Genomic DNA, 25,088 nt, shown 5'->3' with positions numbered 1-25,088 from the left:
CAATCTTGAGGTTTTTTTAAAAAAATGATCCAACAAGCCAGGGGTGAACACTGCATGTTGGGAAAATGTATTGGTCTGGGAGAACAATTTTTACTTAATTTTAGAGAAGGCACTGGTATAATGAGCCAAAGCAACCTCCTAATGCAATCCTGATCAAAAACAAAGACTTAAACTTCTCTATTAACCATTCAGATGGTTAGAAACTCAGTCTCATGATCCCTTCTTGACTGCCAGATCTCTGAGAAAGAGTAAATTGATTATAACTGTTTACTGACTTCCCATAATTCCTAAGATCTCTTTTATTTATTTATTTTTTGATTGAAGGCTAAATGCTTTACAAAATTTTATTAGTTTCTGCCAAACATCAATTGTGGCCCACATTAAGTGTGATCTGGCTCCTGACCACCTCCAGTTTCAAACCACTTTTCTTCCGTCACTGTGCACTCTGGCCACAGTGAATTTTGTTCTTTTTCCTATATCTGTCATGTTCATATATTCAGGCTCACTCCTCTGCCTGGAACACTTTTCCAGGCACACTCTTCAGTGCTGCTGCCCATCCTACACTTCCAGTCTCACCTTCCCATGGTTTTACAGGAAGGCCTTCCATTATTTCCGGACTATTCTTGCTGTACTTCTCAAAACCCTTTATAGCATGTACAGCAGTTTGTAATGATGTATTTATTTTGCTTGTGATTATTTTTCTTTATATCTGGCAACAATTCTCCTGCTCTAATCCAAATTGATTTAGCAAATATTGAGCCCCTGCTGTACACAACATTTGCACAATGACCTGGAGAAGTAGGGATAGAAGGAAATGAGGTTCCTGCTTCTAGAAGCTGGACCCACTGCAGGGTCCTTGTTGCCACTATATTATAATAGCTCATGTCTCCTGCATCTCTCACTCTGAATTCTCTACTGGTTTCAATACCTCCCTTGGTGCCCCAGTGCCCTGGGGATAAAATCCAAACTCCCGACTGGTAAGGCCTTCTCCATCATCAGGCCCCTGCTGCCCTCTTGGCCTTGATTCCCCTGAGCCTTTTTATTCCAGTGATCCTCTCTCTTCCCAGCCTTCAGAACTTTGCCCATCTGGAATACCCTCTGTGCTCTCTCAGACCAGGAAGCCCCAGACACCCTTCATGGCAATCCTCAAAAAAATTATAAGGTTATAGACATTTAGATATCCCTCTCCCACTATGCTCAGTTCACTGAGGTCATAGTGGGCCTTTTTTGTGTCTTTACCCACCAAGAATCAAGGATGGTGATGCTGAAATCAGGTGTCCAAAGATAGCTTGCTTGACGAGTGAGCTCAAGAATTCACATCCAGTTACCTGGGAGTGATCTTTTGGAGGTGGTAAAATGGAAACGTTTTGTTTGTTTGTTTGTTTTTGCCTGCTCTAGGTTCCATAAAGTTGGGAAAATATATACCACATCCTACCCAAACACTGCTATGTGAAGAAGGTGCAAAGGGTGAGAGACTACTTATTATTATTAGATACTATCTCTCTCACTACACTGTAAGCTCCACGAAGCTAGAAGCCATGCCTTTTTAAAATTTCAATTTCTGGCACAGAATCTCCTCTATAAGTATGCTCAGTTTTTCTATTGCTTTGGATAAATGGATTGTGAACAGATAGTATTCTGCGCAAATTTTCTGAAATGTGTTAAATGTGTATATATTTATTCTAAATTTTAAACATGTTACCTGTATGTCATAAGATAAATTTCATGCTGAATCTTTCAATAATATAATTAATTTAAAAATTGTGGGGTTTTTGTTTGTTTGTTTTTTGTTTTGTTTTGTTTTTGGTTTTCATAGTCAACATAGGTGCATGCCATCTCTTGCTTGGATGATTTAAAAAATCACCTCATGGATGTTTATGCCTTTGATATTCTTATTGAAATACAGTACATCTCCATTACTGTCACCATAGCTGAATTTTTATTCATTTTTTCTTCCAGTTTTATAGAGATACAATTGACATACAGCAGTGTATAAGTTTATGTATACTACATAGTGATTTGATTTACACACACTGCAAAATGGTTATCACAATAAGTATGGTGACTATACATCATTTCATATAGATACAAAATTAAAGAAATTGAAAAAATATTTCTCAGACATCTATAATGTGAATGTCAGTATCCTTAATGTTGCTTCCAAGGTCTTTTAAATTGACCTCATTTCTTTTTATGTTTTTTCCTTTTTGTTCAATTCCAGTGATTTCCCCTTTCCTGTTTCCCAACTCTGAATTGTTCCTCTGTACCATCTAGTCTTCTGTTGATTTCTTCTAGTACACTTTTATTTCAGCTCTGTTTCGTTCTTTTTTTACATTTTCCAACTTATTTACATTTTAACATTTGTTAAAATTTCTAACTTCTCACTTTATCCATTCTTCTGCCAAGTTTTTCGAACAGCTTTATGATCATCACCTTGAGCTCTATTAGGTTATCTTTATTTCACTTAATTCCTCTTTGGTCTTATTTTGTTCTTTCATTTGGAATATATTGCTGTGTTGACTAATTTTGCTTAATCTGCTGTTTTTATTTCTATGTATTTGGAAAGTTGTTTATATTTCCCAGCTATGGAGAAACAGCTTTTTGTAGGAGACATCTTAGGTATCCCAGCAGCACACTCACCTCTAGTCAAAGAACTATATGCTCTAGGTGTGCCCTATATGGGTTGAATGTTGCTAGTCCTGCCTTGTGAGGAGGTTGCCAGTCACTGGTGGTCAGGGCTTGGTCATGAAGTAGCCAGCTGAAGAATCCTAGAGTTCCTGGGGTTAGTGCAGGCCCACCAGTAGCTGGATCCATGTCCCAAGGTTGCAGAGCCCAGGGAGTCTTGGACATGGTGCTTGTCCACTGGTTGGTGAGACTTGTCCTACAGCTAATAATGTCAGTGAACTGATGTGCAAGACAGGGTCCTGGGCCCTCTGGTATAAGGGCTGGCTCTTTGGATGGCTGTAGGCTCACAGAGTCTTTAGGGCAGCCATCCTACTGATGGGCAGGGACAGTCATAGTACTAACAGGCTACAGAGAGGATTCAAAAATAGCACTTGTAAGAATCAGTGTAATTGTGGTAGAATGAGCTTCTGAAAATGACTGCTGCCAGTCTCCATGTTCCCAGGGTGGGCTCCAGTTGCTCCTGCCTCTCTAGGAGACTCTCCAGGATAAGCAGGTGTATTTGACCCAGATTCTTTTAAATTACTCTTTCTTCCCTAGGCCTGGAGTATGTGAGATTTTGTGTGGGCCCTTTAATAGTGGACTCTATTTCCCAGTCCATTGACACTTCCAAAAATAAGCCCTATTGGTTTTCAAAGTAAAATATTCTAGGGGCTCATCTTCATGGTGCAGAAACCCCAGGCTGGGGAGTCCAAAGTGGGATTGGATTCCTTGCTCCTTGAGGAACACTTCTGCAACTGTAATTATTCTCCTATCTGTGAAATGTCTACCTGGGGATATAGGTCTCAACTATACTGAGTCTCTGCCCGTTCCCTTCCCTCCCCCGCAAATCTGTCTTGTCATTCTTTCTTTATATCTTTAGTTATATATCTTTTATGCTAGTCTTCTAGTCTGTTTTCATTAATAGCTGCACTATAAATAGTTATAATTCTGTCATGCCCATGGCCATTTGACACATAGTTGGCTTTTAAAATACGTATTTGATTATGTCTCTTCAGAGCTTAAAAATGTCTTATAATTCTTCTATTAAACAAAATAAGTTTTGTTCTTTTAATAGAATTTTAAGACCTTTTTAAAGCTTTGAAGAGACATAATAGATAGCCAATGGGAATTTGCTGTATGGCTCAGGAAACTAAAACAGGGGCTCTGTATCAACCTAGAGGCGTGGGATGGGGAGGGAGATAGGAGGGAGTTTCACAAGTGAGGGGATATTTGTATACCTATGGCTGATTTATGTTGAGGTTTGACAGAAAACAGCAAAATTCTGTAAAGCAATTATCTTTCAGTAAAAAACAAATTAATTTAAAAAAACAAACAAACAAAAAAAAAAACTGTGTCTAAGCTCTTGAACATGGAACATAAAGTTTCACAGTATGGTCCCTGATAACACTGCTAACCCCCTCACTCATTATTTTCCATAGCATACCCTGCCTTTTAGAGACTTAGAGGTTCCCACCACTCCCCAAACCCAAGTAAGTTTTCACTCTTCTTTGCCAATGCTGTGTACTCTGATAATCCTCACATTCTCCTCTTTATTCACTTTGGATAATCCTGAAGATTGTCAACACCCAGTTCAAACTTACTTCCTTTCTTTCCCCATTACCGAGAAATGTGAATCTCAAAGAATGCTTTGGGCTGCAAGTAAAAGAAAAACTAACTCAAAGTGACTCCTATGATAAAATGCCTTGTTATCTTACCAAAAAAAAAAAAAAAAACGCTGAGGCCTTCCAATGGTAATTCAATGCTCAAGAGGGCCATAAAAGATCTGGATTATTTCCAACTTTCTGTTCTGGCATCTTTAGTGTAGTTTTTGCTCCCAAGTTATTCAGCAGACTTTCCCTTTCAAGCAATGAATAGAAATATTTATCATATGTTCATATTTGTGTTAGTGTATTAGGGTGTCCCAGAGAATAAGGAAATGGCAACCCACTCCAGTTTTCTTGCCTGGAGAATCCCAGGGACGAGGGAGCCTGGTGGGCTGCTGTCTATGGGGTCACAAACTCGGACATGACTGAAGTGACTTAGCAGCAGCAGCAGCAGCAGAAGCAGAGAAACAGAAAAAACAGAGTGTTGATGTTTGTGTGTGTGTGTGTGTGCATGTGTCCACAGAGAGAGATATTTCAAGGAACTGGTTCACATGATTAAGCATAAGCACATATCCAAAATTTTAGGCCATCCTAAATTGATAGGTCATCAGTGTTGGGCAGCTGATGTTGTAACTGAAGGCCAAAAACTTCTTCAAGCACAATTTCCCTCAGCCTTTTCCTCTTAAAGTCTACAACTGATTGGATGAAGCCCACTAACATTATGGAGAGTAATACACTTTACTCAGGGTCTACCAATGAAAATGTTAATCTCATTTTTAAAATATATTCACAGAAACATCTAGAATAACGTTTGACCAAATACCTGGGTATTTGACTGTAGACCAACCAATTTGACACATAAAATTGGCCTTCATGACATCTAAATCAATTACTGTCAATAAAGAGGCTGAAAGCACCATGACTGGTGTAGATATCAGCCAAGAAAAACCTTTTTGGGACTGAGAAGGTCTCCTTCCCTGAGTTCACAACCATGTGGAGGTGAACACTCAAATAAAACAGGGCTCTGTCTGTAAGGCAAAACGAGTAATGCTGGATGAAGCATAGATTTAAGCAAGTAAACAACAAAGTCTGTTGAACACCAGGCAGACTGAATTCCAACTCTTTATGACCTCCTTTACATGTCCTGTAAGTCCTGTTAGAACCCTTATACTAAGTCATGGTTTTATGGCTTATCTTCCTCTTTAGGGTGTGGGTTTACCCTTGTATAAGAGCCAGGTACAGTTACATTTTTAACAACAGTCCCACACATGTGCTCAGTATCAGCTGGCTACTTCTTAAATACTGTTGAACTGGGAAAGATGGGATACTCCAATGCTAAATCAACCTTATTTTGGCCATTGCCGCAGAAATCAAGTATTTTTATCTACCACAAGCTTCATTAAAGTCACAGATTTACACTATTATGTCAACTGATAATTATTTCTGGACATTTGTAAAAATTCATGGGACAATAATTTTTTTTTCAAATAATCCAGTCATATGAGTGTCTATTTTCTTTTACACATTGATAACCTAAAAAAAAAAAAGTCCCAGCAGCAAAGTAAAGAACACTCTTAAGCTTGTATTCAATAATGATAATAAGAGAAAAAGGGACCATGGACCAAAGCACCAATTCAGATAAAGTGGGTAGTCCAGAGTCTGTCAAATGTTAGAGCCTCAGGTCCAATTACTTAGTTCATAAATTCTCATAACTCATCTTTTTAAAGAGATTTGAAGTTCCCAAAAGTTTAAAATATTTTAAACAGAAGAACTATATATATATATATATATATATATATATATATATATATATATATATAAATCTTATGATGCAAACAACCATCATAGCATCCAGTCCCATCATTTCATGGCAAAAAGATGGGAAACAATGGAAACAGTGACAGACTCTATATTCTCTGGCTCCAAAATCACTGCAGATGGTGAAGGCAGCCGTGAAACTAAAATATGCTTGCTCCTTGGAAGAAAAGCTATGCCCAACCTAGACAGCATATTAAAAAGCAGAGATATTACTTTGCCGACAAAGGTCCATCTAATCAAAGCTATAGTTTTCCCAGTAGTCATGTATAGATGTGACAGTTGGACTATAAAGAAAGCTGAGCACTGAAGAATTGGTGCTTTTGAACTGTGGTGTTGGAGAAGGCTCTTGAGAATCCTTCAGGCTACAAAAGATTAAAAGAATCAATCCTAAAGGAACCAGTCCTGAATATTCACTGGAAGGACTGATGCTCAAGCTGAAACTCCAATACTTTGGCCACCTGATGCAAAAGACCTGTTACTGGGAAAGACTGAAGGCAGGAGAAGAAGGGGGCGACAGAGGATGAGATGGTTGAAGGTATTGTCAACTCAATTGACATGAGTTTGAGCAAACTCCAGGAGCTGGTAATGGGACAGGGAAACCTAGCGTGCTGCACTCAATGAGGTCGCAAAGAGTCAGACACGATTGAGCATCTGAACTGAACTGAAAAGTTTAGAAAATGAGGTCATTGGATACCAGTCTACCAAGAAGCCAAAGCACTTTGGGACTCTTAAATCTAGAGGATGATGAAGTTATCTCTTCGATGACCACTGTCATCAAAGACACTTTGAGCTTACAAATTCAAGGAATATTTACTAAGCACCTTACATGTTCTAACATCATGAGAGACCCTCACTTGCATGATTACATTTTTCAGCATATTTTTCAGCATATACTTTCTCAAACAGAGAAGTATTAAATATCCAATTATGTTGTTAGGTAAAATGATAATAAAGCCAACAGTAACTGACTGGTACTGACTCACTGCATGCACCAGACATTTTACCTACATTATATAATTTAATCCTCACAAAACATTGTGAGAATGATTTGGCCCTTATTTCTATTATAACAGATGAAGAACCCAGGGGACTGAGAGTTGGTAGGCAACTTGCTGACACTTCTTCCAGAAAGAAGACATAGAACCCAGATTAAACTCCAGGTCTGTCCAACTCCAGAGTCCATGCTTATAACTCCACATCTTACTGCTTCCTACATAGCAGGTTTTATATATATTAACTCATTTTAAAACTGGAAATGAGGGAACCTTAGTTCTTTTAAATCAATGCATGAAGAAAAGATAAAACTTCTCCTGTGGTCCTCTAAAAAGCATCAACTCAAAACAGGGACTTATGTACATGTAAAGAAAGAATGTGTAAACAGAGGGAAAAAAAAAAAGACTGGGGCAGGGGGTCTACCTTGGTATACAATGGTTAAGAATCTGCCTTGCAATGCAGGAGACATAGTTTTGATCCTTGGTCACAAAGCTGAGATCCCACATGCCACACAACAACTAAGTCTGTGTGTTGCAATTATTGAGCCCATGCACTCTGAAGCTGGTTTGCCAGAACTACATAGCCCCTGTGCCCATGCCACAATTAATGAACCTGAGTGCCACAGCTAGAGTCCGTGTGCCACAATTAAAGATCCCACATGATACAATGAAGATCTCAAGTGTTGCAACTAAGACCCAATGCAGACAAATAAGTAGTTTTATTTATTTTTTAAATATGGAGCATAGGGGTGTGGTTCAAGATGGTGGAGTAGAAGGATGCACATTCAACTTCTTCTGAGAGAGCAACAAAATTGAAACTAGCTTTTGAGGAACCATCGACAGTGTGATGCTGAAACCCACCAAAAAAATATACCCCGTATCCAAAGACAAAGAAGAAGCTGCAGCAAGATGGTAGGAGAAGTACAATCATGATAAAATCAAACCCCATACCTGCCAGGTAGGTGACTCACAAACTGGAGAACAATAATACCAATGAAGTTCTCCCACTGTTTTGAAAGTTGAGAACCCCACATCAGGCTCCCCAGCCTGGGGATCTGACAAAGAGTCTGGGAATCCCCAGGGAATCTGACCTTGAAGACCAGGGGAATCTGATTATAGGACTTCCACAGGACTGAGTAAACAGAGACTCCACTCTTGGAGGACACAAATAAAATCTTGCATGCACCAAGAATCAGAGGAAAGAAGCAATGACTCCCCAGCAGACTGAACCAAAACTACCTGCTGGTATTGGAGGGTCTCTTGTTGGGATGTGGGTAGGCAGGGACTCACCATAGGGACAGAGGCACTGGCAGCAGCAGGCTGGGAAGCTCCCCCTTGGTGTAAGCCCTCTTGGGAGTTGCAACTAACACTACCATAAAGCCATTAGACCTCAGGGCTAAAAGATCTCAAGCCAAACAACTAGCAGGGAGGGAGAACAATCCCACCTATCAACAGATAGTTGGATTTACTGAGCATCGCCCTGGCCACCAGAGTAAGATCCAGTTTTTCCCACTGCCAGTCCCTCCCATCAGGAAGCTTACACAAGGCTCTTAGCCTCCTTAATCAGAGGGGAGACAGATAAAGCAAGGAGAACCACAGTCCCACAGTGGCTAAAATAAAAACCATATTACAGAAAGTCAGTTATTATGAAAAAGCACAAAGTTATGTCCCAATTGAAGGGACAAGATAAAACTCCAGAAAAACAACTAAATGAAGTGGAGATAGGCAACCTTCCAAAAAAAAGTAATTCAGAATAATGATAGTGAAGATAATCCAGGATCTCAGGGAAACAATGGAGAAGGTGCAAGAAATGTTTACCAAAGACCTAGAAAAACTAAAGAACAAATAAACAGAGATGAATAGGACATTAGAAGGAATCCATAGCAGAATGTCAGAGGCAGAAGGTTGAATAAGTGACCTGGAGGACAGAATGGTGGAAATCACTACCACAGAACAGAATATAGAAAAAAAGAATGAAAAGAAATGAAGACATCATAAGAGAACATCTGGAACAACATTAAATACAACAACATTTGCATTTTAGGGGTCTCAAGAGGAGAAGAGAGAGAGATAGGACCTGAGAAAATATTTGAAGAGATAACAGCTGAACTCTTCCCTAACATGGAAAAGGAAATAATTAATCAAGTCCAGGAAGCATAGGAGTCCCAGGCTGGATAAACCGGAAGAAGAATAAACCAAGACCACGGCAATCAAACTGATGAAAATTAGAGACAAATATAAAATATTAAAAGCACAAAGGGAAAAAGGACAAAAAATATACAAGGGAACCCCATCAGGCTATCAGCTGATTTCTTAGCAGAAACTCTACAAGCCAAAAGGGAATGGCACGACATATTTAAAGTGATGAAAGGGAAGAACCTACAACTAAGAATATGCTACCCAGCAAGACTCTTATTCAGATTTGATGGAGAAATCAAAAGCTTTCTAGACAAGCAAAAGTTAAGAGAGTTCAGCACCAACAAACCAACTTTACAACAAATGCTAAAAGAATTTCTCTAGGCAGAAAACACAAGAGAAGGAAAATATCTACACAAAAGAAATCCAAAAAAATAAAGAAAATGGTAATAGGATCATACATATGGAAAACTGCCTTAACTGTAAATGGATTAAATGCACCAACCAAAAGACACAGACTGGCTGGGCAGATGAAAATATGTGCATGTATGCATTTCCACTTACCATATCACTCAGCTTGACTCCCCAAATTGTAAGTAATTATCTTATAGTTAGGTTAATCATGTTTCCATTATTACTTGCAATTATCTATTTTTCCTGCTACTGATTGTGAAACCTCATAAACATCTCTTACTATTTTGACTATGTAACTATTACTCACTTATCACCATTGTATCATGATTGGTCAACAGAAAAATAAATTAATCTATATCACCAAAACTAAGATTTAATAGAAAAACCTGTAATCACTTTTTAAAATCCAGATGCATATCAGAATTATCATGAACATTTTTTTTAATTTTATTTTATTTTTAAACTTTACAAATTGTATTACTTTTGCCAAATATCAAAATGAATCTGCCACAAGTATACATGCGTTCCCCCATCCTAAACCCTCCTCCCTCCTCCCTCCCCATACCATCCCTCTGGGTCGTTCCAGTGCACTAGCCCCAAGCATCCAGTATTGTGCATCGAACCTGGACTGGCAACTCGTTTCATACATGGTATTATACATGTTTCAATGCCATTCTCCCAAATCTTCCCACCCTCTCCCTCTGCAACAGAGTCCATAAGACTGTTCTATACATCAGTGTCTCTTTACAAGGATTTTCAAGTCTAGACAGATATAGGTTCAAATTTTAGGTCAACCACTTGTCATGTTACTTTTAGTTGAATTCTATGTTTTTCTGAAACTCATTTTTTTATAGGTAATGTGCGGATAATATGTGTGCTGGCATGCTTCCTCCCTACCTTCCAGGTATTTATTAATTTTCTATCCTTTTCTGACATATTCTGTGCTGCATGAATATTTTTTTAAAATAAAAATGCCCAGGTATTTTATTTTCTCCAGAGCTCCAGATACGTTTCTAATGAGCAGCCATGTTTAAAAACAACTGAAATACATGATAATATTTTACTTTTATCTAGTTTGTTTCACTTTTTTTATTTATTATTCAGTACTCCCATTTCATTTAGTTTATGTTTTCCAATTTCTCCATCTCTTCTTTTTATTTTTTTGATGTTCCTTCTCAAAACTTCATCAAGCATAGTAGAAAAGCTTTTGTTTATATATTATATGTGTATAATATTTATATACACATGAATATGAAATCCATGTGTATATATATATTTTAGAAAACATATGAATTTTTGCCTAACTAAAACATTTATGACATTTTGACTCCCCTTGTTTGACTTACTATGAATACAATTCTAGATTTCTAATTAAAATAGATATGCAACAAACAACAAGGGTTTACTGTATAGCATAGGGAAACGTAGCCAATATCTTGCAATAACCTATAATGGAAAATAATTTCAATATTAATATATGTGTATTATGTATAAATGAATCACCTTGCTGTGCACATGAAACATTGTAAGTCAACTATACTTCAATAAAACATATATATTAAAAAATAAAAGTAAGTAAATAAAGTAATTTCAAAAATATGGGGCAGAAAAGTAAAATTTTTCAGACCCTACCCAGGATTATCTATGAGCATTTCCATCAGTAGGGAAGATATTACTAGTTTAGCAAGACTTCCTATAGCCTGGCCGAGTACCCTTTGTTGCTCTAATTTAATAATTACAAAGCATAAAGAATATCAGTATAAATGTAATTTTCTAGATATCCTGAATATCAGAAGCAGATTCCTCAAAAAAATATATATATACATATATATATGTATATATGTATATGTGTGTATATATATATATATACATGCAAGCCTTCTAGCCATTGGAAAGGGATGCCCCCAATCATAAGTATAAAATGTCATATATCTCTGTCATGTCATATGAACACAGTTGTGTCAATCAAGTTATTGTAAGACTGTTATTAGAAACATGATCATTTTCAGGTGAATTATTCAAGCCTAGTTTCTATGCCCACTGTACCAAGACATAAATGTACCCTAGTAAATTTATCAATAATACTAATTTATGAAACTAACTGGCAGTCAGCTGCCTTTTCCCTGGGCCATTCACTCTTCCTCACCATGCCTGGTTTCCTCTTATTGAAATTTATGTCCCACAATACTAATGAGAAAAGTAAGGTTCAGAGGAGTTTAACCACTCTCTTAGCTCTGTGCAGCTGATATAATGAAAGTCTACAGAAGTGTTAGGGGAAGCATGCTGATTGAAACCGCCCACCCTGGCCAGGGACCATAGTAACCATTTGCATGAGTTGTTTTACGACAGGAGGTCCTGGTAAGGAACAGGCAACTAATAAGCCTCCACCAACCAGAAGAGTTCGGGAAAGGTCAAAAAGAGACACCACCTATCTGACCACGTCCCAGAATCCTTCTCTCTGGCATCCATCTTGGCTGAACAAGGCGTGCACCACCAGGAAGGACTCTGAGTCAGAATGATTGGCTGAAGACCACCCAGAAACTAATCCCATCATCATAAAACCTGCAAGCCATGTGACAGAGCAGTTCTCCTAGGTTACCTTACCCTACTGCTCTCCACCTGGGTGCCCTTTCCCAATAAAATCTCTTGCTTTGTCAGCACATGTCTCCTCAGACAATTCTTTTCTGAGTTTGGACAACAGCCCAGTTTTGGGCCCTAGAAGGGGTCCCCTTTCCTGAAACAGAAGGACAGGGAAAGAAGACATAGCAGCCAAGAATGAACCAGGTCGCCTGGGGGCACCACTCTTCCCACCTGCCACCAACTGCAAAAACCTTAACTGACACTTGAGGTCCTCTATTTTCCGTGCCTGACTTGGAACCCCATACTGACTCCATTTGAGAGTTTTATTTCTTATCCTCTCATATATAAGCAGTTAGAAATACTTTGAAATATCTCACGTGCCTTCCCTTCCATCCTTCTCTTTAACATTCTTGCTCTTTTTTCTTGCTTCTTTCCCTATGAAAGTCTTGAAGCAGGAGACTGAGGATTGTGAAGAGGATAAGAGTAGCAAGGGAAGACAAGGACCCTCCATCTTGTTTCAAAACTTAAGTTATGTCATGCTTCTGGCTCTAACCTGTCTTCAGTTCTCTCCCCTCATGCTGACAACATCCACTTAGTATTATTTTTTATCTGATATTTGGCCCTGAGTCCTGACCATGAATATTACTAAAGTAACATCAGAGATAGTGTGCATCACAATAAGCCCCACTACTATGATCAGCCTTGCCAGACTTCCTGTTTCCTTAACATTAAAAAAAAAAAAAAAAAGCTCTTTCTCAACCAAATTTCAGCATACAGAACCTCAACCCTGACTCTTGCATTGCCCTCTCATTGACAGAGCCATCTGTAGATAGAAGAACCTTAAGATATAAGCTCAGACGAAAAAACATAGTCTTGGTTAAATTGGCACTCGTTTAATAAACTTTTTCTTAAGGCAGTATTGATCTAGCACCTAAATTAGACTATGGTGACTTATACAATAGATTCCATGCCATATAGCAAATGCAAAATCCTGGAAATAATAGATTTCACTCATTACTTTCCTAAAAATAAAGTAAGAAGAATAAATGTGCATTTACCTGGGACAAAGCTTCCCTGGACCACCTCCTTGTATGCCCACCAGCCTTCGTGGATTTTTGGTGAATTCTGTTGAGCTAAAGGAAAAAAACAAAGGAGAAAAGAGACTAAGATGATAGCAGAGAAGTACTGTATCCTGGTTGTCCAATAAAGAAGAGTGACTATACATAAAATAATCATTTTCTATCCAAAAGTCAAACTATAGAATGTAACAGCAACGTTCCACCTCATTTTCAAATTATTAACCTGTAAAGATACTGTCATAAAGTTTTATTAAAAAAAAAAACACTCAGAATATTTCTACTGAAGAGAAATAGTAAGGATGTATTTAAGCTTATTTGAATTTCCCGTCACTTATCTCTAACTCACCTATTTTTTTTTTTAACCTGCCCCCTACACATATGTACACACATGCATCTATATAAGGAAGACCTATCAGTCTGACTGAAGAATCAATTCAAGAAATGTCATTTAAAAGTAAGCAAAAGGAAGCCCCTGGATAATTAAAAATGTTGTAACAGACAAAAGCAATACTGAAAGACTCTGTTACATCAAGAGAATTGCAAAACACTGCTCTCTGTCCATTTCCATTCATTGTTTCTTCAGCAACTCATCCATTAAGATGTGTCATTATATAAGATTTTAGCAGGCAGCAAGACAGACCATCTGAATCAAGTCTCTTATGATGGAACTGCAGAGTTTTTGTTAGCTTTCTTTGACATGCATTGAGAATGATCCAAATTCACCCTGCAAAAATCAGTCAGCCTGAGCAGGGCCCATTGGATGACATCAATTACAAAACATGATAGGTACAGATTAGAATTGAATAAAACAAAGCTTTCACATAATATGTTCTTAAATTCCCATTTAAATGGGCAATTTGGAAAGACAGGGCATACATTTAAAAGGCAACTCATTTAAAATTCTCCTGTAGTGCCAAGGGAAACAAGAGAAGTACCGCATTTCCATTTTAATGCTTCCCTGGTGGCTCAGGTGGTAAAGAATCTGCCCTCAAGGCAGGAGATCTGGGTTCAGTCCTTGGGTTGGGAAGATCCCCTGTAGAAGGGAAAGGCTACCCACTCCAGTATTCTGGCCCAGAGAATTCCATGGACTGTATAGTCCATGAGGTCGCAAAGAGTCAGACATGACCAAGTGCCTTTCACAAGAATATCCTCAATAATCATCTTGTGGTTGCTTCCATCTGACTTCCAGTGGGTAAAGAGCTGATTAAGAATTTCTCAGAGCAAACATGTGAACAGAAAGCAGTTTTAGCTTCTGCTGTGTTCCTCACTTCTCTTTAGCTATGGGTTGGGATCTTTACTTGATGTGCAACAAGCCCCTGGGAAAAATCAAGGTAATTAGTCAAAAAAATTATGTTGACAATGAAAGCTGTCATCACTACCAGATAAGGAAATACACATAGCCAAGGTCCTTCTTTTTATAGTAAGGAAAACCTATTGCAATTTTATTCTCTTTCTTGTGGCAGTTCCAACCACAGAAGATATAATTTAGAGTAACCTTATATTTTGGCCCAGACTCAAGCAGGGCTGAAATCAAACTTTGCATTAAGAAATGAAGAATTTTGTTTAAAAAAAGTGGTGGAGCAGCCTATATCACTTTTACGCAAAAGGCTTAAAATAAGATCATGGTTAAAATGCTCAAAGGTACCTGGAGTTGAAGATGAAGAAAAGGAAAGTCCTTAACATCACTGATTCTGAACCTGATATTCTAGAATCATTACATTGGGATTGGCCACTCATTCTGATCTTATAATCATTACAAAATTTCTGTCTACCTGCTGTTCCCAATATACCACAAATATCATATTTATTTTTTTCTCCACATCATTGATGTACCTTCCCCCTGCCCCAGCCCCGCCGACTATAATCCCTCATCTTCCTGAATTTCAGAACATTCAGTTCAGTTTAGTTCAGTTCAGTTCAGTCGCTCAGTCGTGTCTCATTCTTTACAATCCCATGGACTGCTGCATGTCAGGGGTCCCTGTGCATTACCAACTCCCCGAGTTTACCCAAATTCATGTCCATTGAGTGGGTGATGCCATCCAACCATCTCATCCTCTGTCATTCCCTTCTCCTCCTGCCTTCAATCTTTCCCAGCATCAGGGTCTTTTCAAATGAGTCAGTTCTTCACATTATATGGACAAAGAATTGGAGTTTCAGCGTCAGCATTAGTCCTTGCAATGAATATTCAGGACGGATTTCCTTTAGGAGGGACTGGTTGGATCTCCTTGCAGTCCAAGGGACTCTCAAGAGTCTTCTCCAACACCACAGCTCAAAAGCATCAATTCCTCAGTGCTAAACTTTCTTTATAGTCCAACTCTCACATCCATACATGACTACTGGAAAAAACTATAGCTTTGACTAGACGAACCTTTGTTGGCAAAGTACTGTCTCTGCATTATAATATGCTGTCTGGGTTGGTCATAACTTTTCTTCCAAGGAGCAAGTGTTTTTTAAATTCATGGCTGCAGTCACCATCTCCAGTGATTTTGAAGCTCAAAAAAATAAAGTCTTTCATTGTTTCCACTGTTTCCCCATCTATTTGTCATGAAGTGATGGGACCAGATGCCATGATCTTAAGTTTCCTGAATGTTGAGTTTTAAGCCAACTTTTTTCATTCTCCTCTTTCAGTTTCATCAATAGGCTCTTTAGTTACTCTTTGTTTTCTGCCATAAGGGTGGTATCATCTGCATATCTGAGGTTATTGATATTTCTCCCGGCAATCTTGATTCCAGCTTTTGCTTCATCCAGCCCAGTATGTCTCATGATGTACTCTGCATACACGTTAAATAAGCAGGGTGAAAATATACAGCCTTGAGGTACTGCTTTACCGATTTGGAACCAATCTGATGCTCCATGTCCAGATCTAACTGTTGCTTCCTGACCTAAATACATTTTTCTCAGGAGGCAGGTCAGGTGGTCTGTTATTTCCATCTCTTTCAGAATTTTCCAGTTTATTGTGATCCACACAGTCAAAGGCTTTAGCATAGTCAATAAAGCAGAAGTAGATATTTTTCTGGAACTCTCTTTCTTTTTCGATGATCCTACATATGCTTGATTTTGATCTCTAGTTCCTCTGTTTTCTAAATCCAGCTTGAACATCTCAAAGTTAACGGTTCACATACTGTTGAAGCCTGGCTTGGAGAATTTTGAGTATTACATTGCTAACACGTGAGAAGAGTTGCAATTGTGTGGTAGTTTGAGCATTCTTTGGCATTGTCATTCTTTGGGATTGGAATGAAAACTGACCTTTTCCAGTCCTGTGGCCACTGTTGTTTTCTAAATTTTCTGGCATATTGAGTGCAGCACTTTCTCAGCATCATCCTTTAGGGTTTGAAATATCTCAACTGGAATTCCATCACCTCCACTAGCTTTGTTCATAGTGATGCTTCCTAAGGCCCACTTGACTTTGCATTCTAGGGTGTCTGGGTCGAGGTGAATGATTACACCATCATAATTATCGGGGTCATGAAAATCTTTTTTGTATAGTTCTATTTATTCTTGACACCTCTTCTTAGTATATTCTGCTTCTGTTGGGTCATACCATTTCTGTTCTTTATTTTGCCTATCTTTTCATGAAATATTCCCTTGGTATCTCTAATTTTCTTGAAGAGATCTCTAGTCTTTCCCATTCTATTGTTTTCCTGTCTCTTTGCATTGATCACTGATGAAGGCTTTCTTATCTCTCCTTGCTATTGTTTGGAATTCTGCTTTCAGATCGGTATATCTTTACTTTTCTCATTTGCCTTTCACTTCTCTTTTTTTCACAGCTATTTGTGAGGCCTCCTCAGACAACCATTTTACCTTTTTGCATTTGTTTTTCTTGGGGATGGTCTTGATCCCTGCCTCCTGTACAATGTCACGAACCTCCGTCCATAGTTCTTCAGGCACTCTATCAGAACTAATCCTTTGAGTCTATTTCTCACTTCCATTGTATAATTTTTAGGGATTTGATTTAGGTCATACCCAAATGGTCTAGTGGTTTTCCCTTCTTTCTTCAATTTAAGGCTGAATTTGGCAATAAGGTGTTCATGATCTGAGCTATAGTCAGCTCCTGGTCTTTTCTTTTTCTTTTTCTTTTTTTTTTCTGACTTCATAGAATTTCTCCATCTTTGGCTGCAAAGACTATAATCAATCTGATTTTGGTATTGACCATCTGGTGATGTACGTGTGTAGAGTCTTCACTAGTATTGTTGGAAGAGGGTGTTTGCTATGACCAGTGCATTCTCTTGGCAAAACTCGGTTACGCTTTGCCCTGCTTCATTCTGCATTCCAAGGCCAAATTTGCCTGTTACTCCAGGTAGTTCTTGACTTCCTACTTTTTCATTCCAGTCCTGTATAATGAAAAGGACATCTTTTTTTGGTGTTAGTTCTAGAAGGTCTTGTAGGTCTTCGTATAACCATTCATCTTCAGCTTCTTCAGCATTATTTGTCACTTTGATTAATTCAGTAAACATTTGGTGAGTACCTTTGACTATCAGGCAGAATTATAAGCATCAAGAATACAAAGTGTCTATTTTCCAAGAACTTATGTTCTACTGGAAGGAGACAGATAAAAGCAAACAAATTGAATTTAACTATAATAAAAATACTAATAGAGGAAAGTACTTTTTGGTACAACTAAAGAAGGTGAGAATGGCTTCCCAGGTGGCACTAGTGGTAAAGAATCCACCTGCCAATGCAGGAGACTCAGGAGATGCAGGTTCAATCCTTGGGTTGGGAAGATCCACCAGATGAAGAAATGGCAACCCACTCCAGTATTTTTGACTGGAGAATCCTAGGGACAAGAGGAGTGTGGTGAGCTACAGTTCATAGGGTCGCAAAGTGTCAGACATGACTGAAGTTACTTAGCATGCAAAAAGACACATTAGATGGTATAATAATGATGGCTTTTGAGATTTTGATAGTTAATCTAACATTTAAATAAAAAAAAGGATCTGGCCTCCAGAAAAGCATTTTCTATAGCATTTTAGGGGGATTAAAAGATCCTGAGAAAGCAAGTAGGTATAGCTTTTCCCAGAAACATAAACATAAAAGTGGTCATTGTTTTTGAACCATAGTTGACATATGGGGAAAAAGGGTCCAGATGAGTCCTAATGATTTAAGTGGTAGTCCAGGAGAAAGAAGATGGTGATTTTAACTAGCATGTGCGTATGTGTGTGTTTGTGTGTGTGCGTGCCCACTCAGTTGTACTCGACTCTTTGCAACTGTAGCCCATCAGTCTCCTCTGTCCATTGAATTTTCCAGACAAGAATACTGGAGTAGGTTGCCATTTCCTACAAGAGTCAACTAGCTTAATATTAGTGAAAATAGAAGTGGATGGACTACACACACACACTCCTATATATATATACATACATTATATAAAATACATACATATTTTATTTCTCTGTATATTTTAGAGGAAGAGTAATAAGACTTGCTGATGAGTTGAATGAAGGAAGTTAAAGACCATAGATCAAGGATAGCTTCTACCATTTTTGGCCTGAGGGATTAGATGTTGATAGTTATTGAGATTACAAGGGATACTAAGGGAAGAGTAGCTTTGAAACATGGAGTAAAGACCTCTGTTTGAGAAGGCTAGTGAGAAATTATGGGGAGATGTTAAGTAGGCAGTTGGATATAAAAGGTGTTCTGAGATCAAGACAAGACATACATTTATGATTCTTTGACATATAAATGATATTTAAAACCATAGGTTTAGAAGAGGTCACCAAGGAGAAAGTGGAAATATGTAGAGAGAGACCAAAGGGACACAGAATAGAGTTCTAAGATGTTCAATATTTAGAAGTTAAACCAAGGAGGGAAATACAAAATGAAATTAAGAAAGGCAACTTAAGTTGGTAAAAACAAAGAAATAGAGAAAATAGTGGCCTCATGCCATTCTTTTAACTATTTTACTTCTCTCTCTTCTTCCTTCTTCTCTTCTTCCCCTCTCTCTCTCCTTGTTTTTGAACTTTCAGAACTACAGAAACATTACAAAGATAGTACAGAGTTCCCATATACTATATATCGCATTCCCATCTCCGTTATTACTAACATACTTCATTACTGCATTTATCAAAATTAATAAACTAGTGTTGAAAAATTATTATTAGCTGAAGTCCACACTTTATTTGGGTTTTCCAGGTGGTGCTAGTAGTAAAGAACCCGCCTGCCGATGCATGAAACGTAAAAGATGTGGGTTCGATTCCTGGGTCAGGAAGATTCCCTGGAGGAGACCATGGCAATCCACTTCAGTATGGACAGTGGAATCCCATGGACAGTGGAGCCTGGTGGGCTATGGTTCATAGGGTTGCAAAGAGTTGGACACGACTGAAGTGACTTGGCATGCACGCACACTTTATTCAGATTCCCTGTAGTTTCAGTCTGTCACCCTTCTTCTGTTCAAGGATGGCATCTAGGATTCAGGTCTTCCTAGTCTTCTCATGGCTGCAACAATTTATTCACATTTTTCTAATCTGTGATTTCCCTATATCCCTGTCTCCTTAAGCAAATTAAAACTATCTCAAGTGCAAATGTTGTGCCTTGTCTACTATAATGCAACTCATATAACAGGTTCATTGGGCACAGTTTTAGTGAATATTTGTTTAATAAATCTAGGAAGAGAGAAAGATGTAAAGCACCATTCAGAAATGCTATTCACAAGTTTGTTAGGAATACACACTCCTCAGACTCCTCCTCACATTTGTTGTTGTTTAGTCACTAAATTGTGTCCAACTATTTTGTGACCCCATGTAGTGCAGCCTGCCAGGCTCTTCTGTCCATGAGATTTCCTGGGCAAGAATAAAGGAGTGGGTTGCCATTTTCTTACTTTAAAATAAGTTTAATGTTAAATAGTTTCTAGATTTTAAAAACCATGTAACTAAAATAGTAACAATAGTAAAATACAAATGAAAGGGGAGAAAAAGATCAGCTCTAATCTGTGTAAGTGTAGCTATAATTTTGTTTTCTGCTTCTTTCACCAAACATTGTGTCATGAGTTATTTTCTCTATTCTTATTTTTAATGTGCATATAATATTTATTTTAGTAAACATGCCATAATTTCCCAGTGAGTTCCTATCTATTGACCATTTTGTTGTTTGAATACTGCAATTATCTTTTTTCAGTTCCAGAGTGTCCACTGATCTCCCTCTTTAAGAACTTTTCTTTGAGACAGTATACCAAAATCAGGGTCAAAATAAGTGCACTTGTTAAGTTACTTTATAAAAAACATTTAGCAATTTACATTGCCATGGTAATGCCAGTGATTATTTTTTAAGGGAATATTGAAGAAATTTCAGACAATGATAAAACAATACTAATCCATTTAAACATAATTTGACTTCTGAAAAATAGGCAAGAGGTATTGTATCAAGAAATATTGTAACTCTATCTAATGAATGATTCTTTTCTTTCATAAATTAATGAGATGAATGTTTCATCAAACTGAAGACACATTTTGTATTTTACTTTATTACTCTTATTTATCATCTTGAAATCAGGTATAGATGTATTATCTATAAATATTATACATCAATTTGGTAGTAAAATCTATTCATGCTTTAAAACAGATAGATGAAACTTCAGATGCAAAAGTTTCAAGTCCATGCCCAGATTCACCTGGCCTCCCACAAGTCAGGGATAAGGAGAATGTATGTGCTGTAATCAGAATACTAAAAGAGTACTGACATAATAAATCAATTTTTAAACCACAGTTGATAAACTACTGACAATTTTTAAAATAAATGAATTAGTTAATTATGGGATTAATCTCATTTCACACAGAATTTCCAATCACAACCAATAGCTTTGAATGAAACTAAAATCTCCTATATCTATCTTAAGCTTGAATTTAGCCGTCTATGGGTTGCACAGAGTCGGACACAACTGAAGCGACTTAGCAGCAGCAGTAGCAGTCAAATGAAAAGAAAGGAAATAAGCAGACTTTTCAGTATCTTTTGAGAAGCAGGGTGAAATAATGGAAAATACAAAGCAACCTGTAACTGAATTTAAATTTACTACCAAATTTTGTGTTACTTCGAGCAAATAATTTCATATTTCAAATTCTCAAAAAAAAAAAAAAACAGAACATCCAGTGTTCTTATCTAAAATTGTTAACAGATATCTTGAAAGGCTGTCAAAAGAACATCAATATGATTCTCTGTGCTTACAATATAATATCTACTGCTTTTATTATTTGATGTTAATGGTTGGTGGTATGGCATGGGAGAAAGAGGGGAAGGTCTGGGGCACTGCAACCAAAAGGCAGGAAAGGAATCTGACAAATGACACAAAGTAGAAAGTTGTTCAGAAAACAGAAACTAGAACACAATTTTACTTGAATCAGGTTGAAATTAAAGAAGAAGAAATTATATGATAGCTTGAAGAAGCAGTAATTGCACATTTCATTCTCCAGATCCTGAGTCAATTCACAAAAGGAAAAAATAGCCCTTCCTGACCCAAGGAGAGTTCAAAGGCCCCTGAAAACACTCATGACACTTTCAAGTCAAAGTATTGTCACCAAGAAACCTGTGAAAATAGAACAGAAGTCAAAGCAGGAAAACAAATGATTCAGGAAACTTATGAAGAGAACTTGTGTTATTTGCTGGGACAAAGCCCAAGTTCCAATGGGGCTGCAGGTAAAGCAGACAAACTGACCCATTGGAATCAATTAGTGTGGTAGGAAATAAGATCAGATGTAATTCTTAGGAACTGGCCAAATGGTTTTAAGAATTTTTTTTTTTCATATACCATCAGCTCAACATCTCACCCTTCTTTCAGATTCTGACCTACTCAGTATTTATTGATCATGTACTACATGACAGGTGCTGTCACATACTGTATAAATGGTAGAAATGGTGAATTATGAGCATATTTGAGTTGTGAAGATGAACCAAACTAGAGTTCCATTACTTAAAGACAAGAGAAAAAAAGACATAACAAAGACAAAAGAGAAAAAAAAAGTTTAAAACTTGAATTATCTGGAAAGCTGGAAAGATCTGCTCATCCTACATATCTCAGCTTGTTGTTTAGTCATTAAGTTGTAGCCAACTTTTTTGTGACCCCATGAACTGTAGCCCACCAGGCTCCTCTGTCCATGTGATTTCCCTGTCAAGAATAATAGGGTGGGTTCTCATTTCTTTCTGCAGAAGATCTTCCCAATCCAGGGATTAAACTGGTATCTACTGCATTGGCAGGCAGATTCCTTGCCACTGAGCCACCAGAGAAGCCCACCTCTCAGCCACTATTTCAATAAAGATAACAAATATTTATATTCCTCACCTGGATTTTTCATTCCAGTTCTATCCAACTTTTCTAGCAGTCCATTAGGTAAAGGCATTGCTATTTTCCAGAAGTTCACAGTTATAAGTCTTTTGCCTCTGTGACAGAAGCAGTGCTAATAATTCATTTTCCTCTTCTTCCTTAACAAGAGAAGTCTTGGTATTTAGTAAGGCATACTGACTTCTCAGAATAAAGACTACACTTTCTTAGCTTCCTTGTAGCTAGGTGTGGACACGAGACTAAGCTATGGCCAATGAGATGTTAGTGTGCAGGACATCCAGGAAATGTTACAGAAGATGTATGCCTCTTCACATCCCTTTCAGGATGCTAGAATGTGGGCATGTTACGAAGAGCTAAAATAGCCATTCTGAACTATGAAGCTTAAGCCTCATCTCCAATAACAAGACAGACGGAGCTGGAAGGACTACCCTTAGAAAAGAGAAATAAACCTTATTGGTATTTTCTGTTACTTACTGCTGACACTAATCCATATTGATATATGTTCACCTCCAATACACAAGGAATTAAGACATCAATTCTACTTCTGCTGTAGCTCTGATCCACTTTCCTACACGTTTATACTACCTAGTCAGAGGCCCTCAGCAGTGGCTTAATGGACAGTTACAGATGCCTAATCACAGGACTTTTTGTCCCCATGCTCCCTGATGCTGCCCCCACAGCTACCCCACTATTAAGGCACCTCTTCCTAAAGCGGTACTCAACTTCTGTCTTTCATTGCCCCTGTAAAATTATTTGATGACTGCCAACTATTTATAACAGAGAAGGCAATGGCACTCCACTCCAGTACTCTTGCCTGGAAAATCCATGGAAGCAGGAGCCTGGTAGGCTGCAGTCCATGGGGTCGCCAAGAGTCGGACACAACTGAGCTATTTCACTTTCACTTTTCACTTTGATGTACTGGAGAAGGAAATGGCAACCCACTCTAGTGTTCTTGCCTGGAGAATCCCAGGGATGCGGAAGCCTGGTGAGCTGCCATCTATGGGGTCGCACAGAGTCAGACATGACTGAAGCGACTTAGCAGCAGCAGCAGCAGCAGCAACTATTTATAAGGTTATATCCAGGCTCATTGATCATCACTCAAGGATCACAACAATCACTCATCAGTGGTTTCCAGTGGGTTACACAATGATGGACAAGTGAAGCTTTCAATGCTTTTTAGGGTGTGGTGCATTTGCCTATTTTTGAAACTTACTCTAGTCTCCTTTGAGGGTTATTTCTCTGTGCTCTCACAGGATGTATTATATACGTCTGCCTTATTGTATCAGAGAAGGCAATGGCATCCCACTCCAGTACTCTTGCCTGGAAAATCCCATGGATGGAGGAACCTGGTAGGCTGCAGTCCATGAGGTCGCTAAGAGTCAGACACGACTGAGTGAGTTCACTTTCACTTTTCACTTTCACTCACTGGAGAAGGAAATGGCAACCCACTCCGGTATTCTTGTCTGGAGAATCCCAGAGACAGGGGAGCCTGGTGGGCTGCCATCTATGGGGTCACACAAAGTCAGATTTGACTGAAGTGACTTAGCAGCAGCCTTATTGTATATAGTATCTTTTTTTAATTACTTCTTCATGGGTTTGTCATAGTGACAGAACAGGTGTTCAATAAATATTTCTATACTGAAATAAATTAAAACATTTTTTTCACTGACTGGCCTTATGTCCTAGTTAGACTAAACTGTCTTGTTTATGTGTCATTTGTTCATGCTATTTATTCTTCCTATAACATCACTTTCATCACTGCAAAGTACTTAAATTCTTCAGGTATTAATATCAGCTTAAAGGCCACTTTTTCCTTGAAAACTTTCATGTTCCTTCCAGCAGGAATAAAGCTTTGTCATCTCTGAAGTTTCTTACCATTTTATGTATAATTTATTTCATTTAAATCCAATTCAACATGATTCAATCCAATCCACTCCATTTCAAAAATAATATTTAGAATGTACTCACTGTACTTGATTACATATTCTAGGTTTCTATTTTGGACGGGCCCAAAGTTCAACAAGAAATTGAAAGGAAGTTTTTAACATATTTGAGGTTAATGTTTATGCAATATATTAGTTAAGATAACGCAAGTGATTAAAATGCTAGTTTATCTGCTGTAAAAAAAATAACTCTAAAATCTCAATGGCATAGTACAAGTTTATTTCTCACATATGTAAAATCCAAAACTAGTTTTACTGACTGTTGCGCAACTCTCCAAAACAGAGCCCAGGCTTTCTGTCTTGTGGCTTTATTTTCTGCAATATATGAATTCAAACAACCATGGTGTGTATGTACATCACAGGCCAGAAGCAGAAAGTTGTTTTCATGGCATAAGCTTAGACTTGCTCATAATGCTCATTACTCCTTCCTATATTTTACTGACTGAAATTTAGTTTTTCGAATATATTTAAACGTAAAGGAAGCTAGAGAAATGTTGTCCAGCTATAGATTACACGATAGTTTTGAACTGGATAGAATGAAGGTAAGTCGTATACAATCCTCCATATTTCACAGTGATGAAACAGAACCCAGACCA

The 25,088-nt window shown here is 37.9% G+C and overlaps 1 protein-coding gene across 5 annotated transcripts in view; it reads right to left on the bottom strand.

Annotated features, from left to right (window-relative positions):
* CA10 (carbonic anhydrase 10 (inactive)) overlaps positions 1–25,088 on the bottom strand; it is a 797,854-nt gene that overhangs the window by 648,490 nt on the left and 124,276 nt on the right. For all 5 annotated transcript variants that reach the window (XM_086355692.1, XM_086355694.1, XM_086355693.1 and 2 more), the window contains one exon: positions 13,267–13,341. In XM_086355692.1, the coding sequence (XP_086211818.1) occupies positions 13,267–13,341 (75 nt within the window). The remainder of the gene's footprint in view (positions 1–13,266; positions 13,342–25,088) is intronic.

The sequence above is a fragment of the Bos grunniens genome, chromosome 19, assembly GCF_055505025.1.
Source record: "Bos grunniens cultivar Pamir isolate PY7600 chromosome 19, Bosgru_T2T1.0, whole genome shotgun sequence".
Lineage (NCBI taxonomy): Eukaryota > Metazoa > Chordata > Mammalia > Artiodactyla > Bovidae > Bos > Bos grunniens.
Note: the sequence above shows the minus strand (reverse complement) of the source record. Positions and strands in the feature narration are given on the sequence as shown.